This window comes from Mandrillus leucophaeus, unplaced genomic scaffold, assembly GCF_000951045.1.
Source record: "Mandrillus leucophaeus isolate KB7577 unplaced genomic scaffold, Mleu.le_1.0 Scaffold170, whole genome shotgun sequence".
Taxonomy (NCBI): Eukaryota; Metazoa; Chordata; class Mammalia; order Primates; family Cercopithecidae; genus Mandrillus; species Mandrillus leucophaeus.
This window is the reverse complement of record NW_012101699.1, coordinates 411,296-420,540: the sequence shown is the minus strand read 5'-3', so window position 1 is coordinate 420,540 and position 9,245 is coordinate 411,296. Positions and strand designations below refer to the sequence as shown.

The window sequence follows — 9,245 nt, the reverse complement described above, 5'->3', positions numbered from 1 at the left end:
ATTGTAATAGCAGGCAGGTCAGAAAATGTCCAGCCTTGCTAATTTGTGAATAAAATGCAAATGGAAGTTTATTTTCAGAGCCCATCTATGCTTAGTAAATTGGGAAAGTACTTGACTAGGGATGTGGACGCTTGCTCTGTAACTAGCTGGTGGTATTCTGTTCCATAGCTGGCAGTATCGTAAAATGGCACATTCAGTCCTAATCTTGGGATTTTATACCAAGTAAATAATTGAGCATAAGCAGGAAGTCTGCATACTAAGATGTTGATTGTGGTGTTATCTTTAATTCTTTGTAAAAAGTGGAAACTACCTGCATTTTACAAAATAAGTAACCATAAATATTATCCACCAGCCCAGTTGCATTGTGCATTAAAGAATGATAATTGGGAAGACACATGTTCATAAAGCAAAGTATAAACTATTCAGTATTCTGTGATTACAGCTGTGTAAAAATAGATTTGGACAAGTCCTGGCAAATGTAAAAGGAAACATTTTGGAACGTGGGAATATGTAGTTTAAAACTTTTTACTATTGCGTGATCTTTTAAAGTTACTTTTTGTTTATATTATATTTGACAGTAAAAAACTTTGTCTTCATTGTAGGTGTTGTAGAATATTTGAGCACGGGTGGAGTAGAAACAAATCACAAAGACTTTAAGGAGTTGAGGTATAATGAAAGTCTTACCAACTTCAGCTGTCACGGGAAGAATGGAACCACCAATGGAAGGATCACTCATGGTTTCAAGTTGAAGAGTGCCTATGAGAGTGGCCTGATGCCTTACACAAATTACACGTTTGATTTCAAGGTGTGTCTTGAGACTGATAAGTTTTTCAAACCTCTATTTTACTGGCAAGTCTTCTGATGCATCATTATGTCTTTAAAAATGTGGATGTGTGTTCAGACTGGAATGAAGCAATCTTGAATTGATTGACAGCAATATTCTTTGTTTTTGGTTTGAGACAAGGTCTCACTCTGTTACCCAGGCTGGAGTGCAGTGGTACAATGATGGCTCACTGCAGCTTCAACCATGTGGGCTCCAATGATCCTCTCACCTCGGCCTCACTAGTAGTTGGGACTACAGGCGCCTACTACCATGCCTGGCTAATTCTGGTGTTTTTTGTAGAGATGGGGGTCTCACTATGCCCAGGCTGGTCTTGAACTCCTGGCCTGAAATGATTCTTGCACGTCAGCCTCCCAGCGTGCTGGGATTACAGGCGTGAACCACTGTGCTCAGCCAGTAATATTCTTTTATTACCTTCTTTAGAAGTCCACGTGATTGCTGTTGTATCCTTACTTTGTAGATATTTATTCTAATATTTTTCAGGATAAGAAGTTAGATGAAATCTGTAAAATTCCTGAGTTGACTTTTTCACCTTTTGGGGACAATTATGTTTTTGGTTTTTTTGAGACGGAGTCTTGCTCTGTCGCCCAGGCTGGAGTGCAGTGGCCGGATCTCAGCTCACTGCAAGCTCCGCCTCCCGGGTTCATGCCATTCTCCTGCCTCAGCCTCCCGAGTAGCTGGGACTACAGGCGCCTGCCGCCTCGCCCGGTATTTTTTTGTATTTTTAGTAGAGACGGGGTTTCACCGGGTTAGCCAGGATGGTCTCGATCTCCTGACCTCATGATCCGCCCGTCTCGGCCTCCCAAAGTGCTGGGATTACAGGCGTGAGCCACCGCGCCCGGCCGCAATTATGTTTCTTATATTCTCCTTACTAATAGCTAGATATACAGCACCATAGTAACTAATTTGGGTGACATTTGGGGTAAGACGTTCCGTCTCTTAACATTTTAATTGAAACTAAACTCTTGCATGCCAAAATGTGGTTTATGTTAGCCATTTATAAGTGTTTCTAAGATACATCTTTTTTTACCCCCCAGAGAATCTTACTCTGTTGCCCAGGCTGGAGTGCAGTGGCACGATCTCAGCTCAGTGCAGCCTCCACCCAGGTTCAGGTGATTATTATACCTCAGCCTCCCAAGTAGCTGAGATTACAGGCGCCTGCCACCACACCTGGCTAATTTTTGTATTTTTAGTAGAGACGGAGTTTCACCATGTTGGCCAGGCTGGTCTCGAACTCCTGGCCTCATGCGATCCACCCATCTTAGTCTCCCAGAGTGCTGGGATTACAGGCGTGAGCCACCGCCCCTGGTCAGACTATCATCACTTTTAACATTAGCGATTGTTTAGGGCTGTCACTTTCTTGTGTTCAGCTGTCCTTCTTCTAAAAAGAGATGTCTCACTCTGTTGCCTAGGCTGAAGTACAGTAATGTGATGATAACACACTGCAGCCTCGAACTCCTGGGCTCAGGCAACCCTCTTGCCTCAGCTTCCCCACTAACTAGGACTACAGGTGTGCGCCACCATACCCAAATCATTTTTTTGGGGTAATTTTTTGTAAAGACGGGGTCTTGCTATATTGCCCAGCCTGATCTTGAACCCCTGGCCTCAAGCAATCCTCCTGCCTTAGCCTCCCAAAGTGCTGGGATTATAGACGGGAGCTACTGCATCTGACTCAGCTGCCTTTTAAACTACTTGTTGCATTTCTGCTTTCTCAACTCCCAGCTTTCTGTTTCTAAGCTGCTGGAAAAGTAGTCATTTAGATTAGATTGTCAGAGTGTAAATAAGAGTTTAGATAGTATCTCAGGAGCTCTTGTACCTTAGAGCATAGAAAGTAAACCCCTGTTGATCCTCAAGTGCCCCTTCCTTTCAGATTCTTCAGGAGACATTGAAGAGAAGGCATGGGTAGTAACCAGAGGGTGGGAAAGCTTAGGGTTTTCTTTCTCTTTCTGTTGCTGATGCAGAGGCAGGAAGAAGATACTTGACTGTCCTTCAGGACATTTGGCCAAGAGCATGTCGAGGAGAGGAGCAGAACCATCAGATGGGAACAGTTTATTAGATGCCATGGCGGGGTGCTGCTGAGAGAAAAGGGGGTCAGGTAGAGACAGTCCTGCCCTCGTGGAACTGAGGTGTGATGAGAGACAAGTCTCAACCACACAAATGAATAGATAATTACACCTTGAGATGGCCATTAGCAAGGGAAGTGAATCAGTGGTGGGAGGTAGGGTGGCTAAGTAGGTAGGAGCAGGATTCAGGAAGGTCTTTGGAAAGCAGTTGAACTTGACATTGAAAGATTAAGAAGGAATTGACCTCATAACAAGTAGAAGAAAGTGTTCCAGGCAGAATGGCGGCGGAGGGGAGAGAGAGAGAGTGTGTGTGTGTGTCTGTCCTGGGGCAGGAAAGAGCTGGGTGGAGCACCTGTGGGGTGTGTGTGTGTGTCCTGGGGCAGGAAAGAACTTGGTACCTATAGGTTCCCCTCCCATCCTCACCCCTTTCTAACTCCAAAGGCTAGTGCGGCAGCAGGGAAAGTGGCACAAATTAGTCTAGGAAAGAGAAGCAGAGGCTGCATCCTGAAGGGTCTTTTAGGTCTTATTAAAGATCCAGATAAGAAGAATGCTTCATTCTGCTCGATTTGACATTTTGCAAGGGGACCATTTGGTATATGTAGTACACACCTCATCCTATAGGCTAGTAAGTTTCACTTGTTTTGTTCTGTTCACCAAACATAACAGTAAAGACATGTCTTGAAAGCACTCAGGATTTTAGTGTTGTCTTATGTGGTGCTTATCTTTTTTTCTGTTGTTTTTCAGGGTATAATCGACTACATTTTCTATTCTAAACCTCAGCTGAACACCTTAGGCATCCTGGGCCCTCTGGACCACCACTGGCTGGTTGAGAATAACATCAGTGGCTGCCCGCACCCCCTCATTCCCTCTGACCACTTCTCACTTTTTGCACAACTGGAGCTCTTACTGCCTTTCCTGCCCCAAGTCAACGGCATCCACCTTCCTGGCAGGAGGTAGTCAAGCACCTTCAGAGGACAGTCTTGATTCACTTGTAAACTTGTGAAAATCTGAACATAGGGGAGTGAGGTATGGCCATTGAGGATTTTTGTTTGCTTAAGAATGATTTGGATTTTCAATCTGATTATTTGATAAGGATATAGTATGAAAGCCAGGTGCTAACAACAGACAAATTCTGAGCCCAATATGCTTTATACTGCTAGACAGGGATTGGTGTGTTTGCACCTATCTTTAATTTGTTATAAGAAATTTTCCTATTTCTTCTATTCAATATAATATTTTCATGCCTTGAAATAGGAAAATGTTTGAACAGCATATTCTCTTTGCACAGAAATCTGTAGCACTACTTTTTTGAGGCCAGTAGTAACATCCAGAGACCATTCTTCCATACTTTACTCCCTCCTTTTTCAGACTTGTTTGTAAAATATAGAATCTGAATTTAGCCTTTATGATTGTATATGATCCACAGAAGACCTGATTTATGAAATTTTGTACTAAAAGAAAAATCATTTGGAAATGATTGTATTGTAAACTAAGGCTAAATTTTTTTTAAAGAAAAAGAACCTGTTTCATGTGTTACAAAGGCCAGCTTGTAAAAGAAGCTGCAACAGACTTTCTCTGCTCGTGGTTTGCACTCTTAGGGTTTTGTTAGCCCTTTTGTACTACTTTATTTTTAAATTGAGAACATGGTTCTTTACATACAAATCTGCTTAAACCTTAGGATGTTTTCAGACCAGAGGCAACTTATTCATGAATTTTTATGAAAACTATCTACCAGGACAGATAAGCTGAACAGTGATGATCTGTAGACATTTATGGACTGAATGTAATGGTTGATATATGTACATTCTGATATTTTTAAATCTAACTTTTTTAAGTTAAAAAACTACAGCTGCTTAGGTACAGCTTCTTAACTCTTTTTTGAGACACTTCCTGTCCAATCTCCACTGTGCCTGCCTAAATTTGTTCTCACCAAGCACTGCCTGTGCATGCAGAGAAAATCTGTGCATCCTCTTTTATATTTTTAAAATACTGTTTAACATTTGTGAGAATTTTATGAAAATGCTTTTGTATGAGCTGTGGCTTTTTCCCATTGTGAAGCATTGAATATCACATTTTGGAACATGTTATAGGGTGAGTCCCTGGATCTTTGCTCACCAGATCCAAGCACTGCTTCTCGGTGTCATTGCAGTGTGCTGCTTGTCACCCGGAATACTACTATCATGTGAATTCTTTTTGTTGTCCGTGTATTCCTTAGTCTTTTTGTTATTTTTTTTTAATCCTTTTTTAAGAAGAAGTAATTTTCCATTTATAAAGCAGTATGAGTTAGATGTATTTTCAAAACAGGTCCCTAAGACAATTCTTCAGATCATTTTTTAAATGACTAAGTCATTTTAGTGTGTCAACCAAGATAAAAGTTACATCACACGCTCTATTATTGCCCGTAGTGCCATTAGTAGAATAGAGATGAAAACCAGCTTTAACTTTGCAAAGTGAACGTATACATGGTCTGTTCTCATTTATTAATTCTTCTCTCAAAAGTCAAATGAATTCCGAGGGAGTTTGGTCAAACTGCTTTTGTTTCAACTGCAGGCAGGGGAGCAAAAGGACGCCATGTGAGCATTAGGAAAAAAAAATATTGACTGTTACTAACAATTTTTATATAGAGAATGAGTTGTTTGGGAAATGATTGATTTTTTTTTTTTTTTTTCCTTTTAGAAAATTCTCCAAAAGGTTTTTGATGTTGAATCTTTGTCTTGGACCTGTTTTTTTCCTTTGAGGGTTTTTCGTTTTTTGTTTTTTCTAGGATTTCATTGTGATGTTTTGGTTTTGTTTTTTGCTTTTTGTTTAAGTTGTGCTGACACCAAACACATCCAGTTTATAATCAGAACATTGGAAAGCTCGTATTGATGTAGAACCAGTGCATAACTTTGTATGGGGTTTTGTTATTGGTTTTTTTGTAGAGTGTGAATAAAAGGTATGTTTACTCATTTTTCCTGAACACTGTGTTGGTAATGTGCATCATGACAATTTCCAGTGAAGGTGAGCTGGAGCTGGTTGGACTAATGAGGCTGAGGAAGCAGCTTTTCCTACGATCTGCATTATGTAATCACAGGTCCAGAGAGCTTTACGGAAGCGGGAGAGGAGGAGCACTTACTCATTTTGTGTTTGTTAACGGAGGACGTCATCTTTTCATAGATGCTGGAACTAGAGTGCCCTTGTTAGATGCTAAAGGTTTGAGCTTTACACAAAATGTATTCATCTGTATTTGTTACTGTCTACAATATATTTGAATTTGGGGCAGCATATTAAGATATAATGGCCTGTTATGTCTTGAAAATACTTGTTTTGCCTCTTCCAGGCATACTGCATTCTGTGGATCAGTTTGAACAGCTTCTCCACCTTATTTGGACAGTGATAAATTGAACCAAGAGTGTAGATTTACAACTGTAACCTTCAAAAGAGGAAGAAATATTTGGGGTCTGTAGGGAATAAACAGTCACACCAAAATAGACAATGATGCTTTTGTTAAGAAAGGTTTCATGTTTTAGGCATTTTCTGTGTCCTAAATAATTTTCAATAATCTATACTCCCTAAAATGCAATAAAAACTAGTATGTTTTCATGGTGTAGATTTTTTTTCAAAAATTCTGTAACAAATATAATGTGTTGCCATAATGTAATTTCAGTGTTTTTGCTGGATAAATCCATTTTAGAAATGTTTTACAAAAAATTTAGGACATGTTTTCTGTTTTAAAGATCAGAAGTTTGGAGGCACTCAAGTCCTTGTTGAAAATCTCTTGAAGTACAGCTTCACCATATTAATGGTAATTATTTATACTTTGAGAATTTAAATTAATTTATGGCATAATTTAAGCTAAAGTTGTAGAAATGAGTTGTTGAGTGCAACTTTAATAGTCCCAAAGATAGGCAGAGAACATCTCCAAAAATGTGGGGTTTTTTTGTGTGTGTGTGTTTTTTAAATATGATTTAGTGACAACCAGGAAAACTTACTTGGGGTTATTAGCACTTTCAAACTTAGGGACATTATTAAATTGGATGGAATGCACTTCTAAATGTTTAAATTAAAATTTCAAAGCTCTTTTGAGATTCAGGTTCTCAATAATAACATTCAAGTTTTAGAGTTTCACTTTGTACTATTTAAATTTATGGAACTAGTTTCCATACTGACTTCTAAGGTTTTGGGGTCATGTATAAGGACTAAAACCAAGCTAGGCAAAACAATTACAGCAGTGTTTTTTTAATAAAGCTATCAGAATATCCAGTACAAATGTTGCAGATAATTCCAAGAACTCCTTTAGCAGATGTTCTTCACCATTCATAAACAGTATTTTAAGATGTTCACTTTGCTCTTCTTTTTGGTTACATAAATTTTAGTAACTGGTATGTTGAAGTAGTGTCTAAAAGTATCTAGTCTTTATTCACAGTACATTATATTGTGTAATGCACTGGACTAACTCTTGTTTACCATTCATGTAACAAAACCCAGCACATTATCTGCACTATAAGCTCAAAGAATGTCCCATTCGCCCAGGCAGCTCTTTGATGAGGGTGGTGGGAAACTGAATATACCATATGGACTGGCGGTAACAAGGGCTTGTACTGTTCTTTTCAGTGGAACCTTCTTGGTCAAATTGTAACTAGCTAGTATTATATTTATATACAGGGTCTTTTTTCTTTACCGATGTATTTTCCTACTCATAGCCAACCAATAAATTCAATATCTGTTTCAAATATTTTAGAAGTGTAATTTGTATAGCTGTAGTACTGAGGTTTGAGGAAAAATAGAGGTTAATCAGCAGACCACGTATTTAAAATTCTGAATCATCTGGGACAGGGTTGTAACTCACCCTTCCAAAGGGAAGAATGCAGGGGGACAGGGCCATGATATGGGGAAATGGTGTAAACTAATGTATTTCTTTATTGGCTGTTATTCTGTATAACACTTATATCTTTGCCAAAGTTCAATTTTATATTTAGGCAACTGATGGTCCTTTTGCATTTAGGATTTTCGTTGTTGTTACCTTATACCTCATGATATAAGAAATGGGCTCATGTGTCTTCCGTCTTTTGGAAGGAGGTTGACATATTTTAAATAAATGCTTTTAAATACAGTAGCAAACGTGTTGGGGTTATAATAATTCATTAAATGTTTTACTTGTTGCCTCTATTTTGTTGTATATGTAAACTTTAAAAACGTGTGACTTCGTAAGTCTTCAGATGTCAGCTTACAATTGAGAAAACATGAGTTCCTTTGCTTTTAGAAACTACTTCTATAGCAAATGTAAATTTTTATGTACATGTGGGAAAAATTCAAAATCTGGACAGTTTAGATAAAAATGAATATTTGCTTTGATCTCCAATTTTTAAAGTAGGCATGTTCTACTTAATCCTTAATACAGTGGTGCACTTTAGGGGGATATATTCTGAGAAATGCATCCTTAGGTGATTTTGCCATTGTGTGAACATCGGATTGTATTTACACAAACCTAAGTGGTGTAGCCTGTTACATATCTCGGCTTTGTGGTTTAGCCTGTTGCTCCTAGGCTGGAAACCTGTACAGCATGGTACTGTAGTGAACATTGTAAGCAGTTGTAAGACAATGGTAAAGACAGAGTAGGCCGGGAAACATGGAAAAGACACGAACATGGAAAAGACAGAGTAGACTGGGCGCGGCGGCTCACGCCTGTAATCCCAGCACTTTGGGAGGCCAAGACCATCCTGGCTAACTTGGTGAAACCCTGTCTCTACTAAAAAATAATAAAAATTTTTAAAAAGTTAGGCATGGTGGCGGGCGCCTGTAGTCCCAGCTACTCAGGAGACTGACGCAGGAGAATGGCGTGAACCCGGGAGGCAGAACTTGCAGTGAGCCGAGATCACACCACTGCACTCCAGCCTGGGCAACAAAGTCAAAAAAATTGTATGTCTGAGGCTGGGTGCAGTGGATCATGCCTGTAATCTCATTTTGGGAGGCTGAGGTGGGCGGATCACTTGAGGCCAGGAGTTCAAGACCAGACTGGGCAACATGGTGAAACCCCATCTCTATAAAACAGAAAAATTAGCTGGGCATGGTGGCATGTGCCTGTGGTCACAGCTGCTTAAGAGGCTGAGGTGGGAGAATTGCTTGAGCCCAGGAGGTGGAGGTTTCAGTGAGGAGATTGTGGCACTATACTCCGCCTCAGTGACAAAGTGAGACTCTCAAAAAAAAAATCTGAATAGGCAGCTCTGTTGTATCTTATGGACCATCCTCATATATGTGGTCAGTCTTTGACCAAAATGTCATTATGCACGGTGCATGACTATGCAATTTTACCACTATGGTGAGTTTTGGTTCCTCCATATAATTGTCAAAAAATAAGTATA

At 39.6% G+C, this 9,245-nt stretch overlaps 1 protein-coding gene across 2 annotated transcripts in view; it reads left to right on the top strand.

The window, feature by feature from the left end:
* Positions 1-8,049, top strand: part of CNOT6 (CCR4-NOT transcription complex, subunit 6) — an 88,692-nt gene extending 80,643 nt beyond the window's left edge. Inside the window, exons 11-13 of one of the 2 annotated variants that reach the window (XM_011976841.1) lie at positions 603-805; positions 3,649-3,857; positions 6,224-8,049. In XM_011976841.1, coding sequence (XP_011832231.1) covers positions 603-805; positions 3,649-3,857; positions 6,224-6,251 — 440 coding nt within the window. In that variant the 3' untranslated portion in view covers positions 6,252-8,049. Of the gene's footprint in view, positions 1-602; positions 806-3,648 lie in introns of both variants that reach the window. The other variant, XM_011976842.1, reaches the window with a different exon arrangement.
* The last annotated feature ends 1,196 nt before the right edge of the window (positions 8,050-9,245 follow it).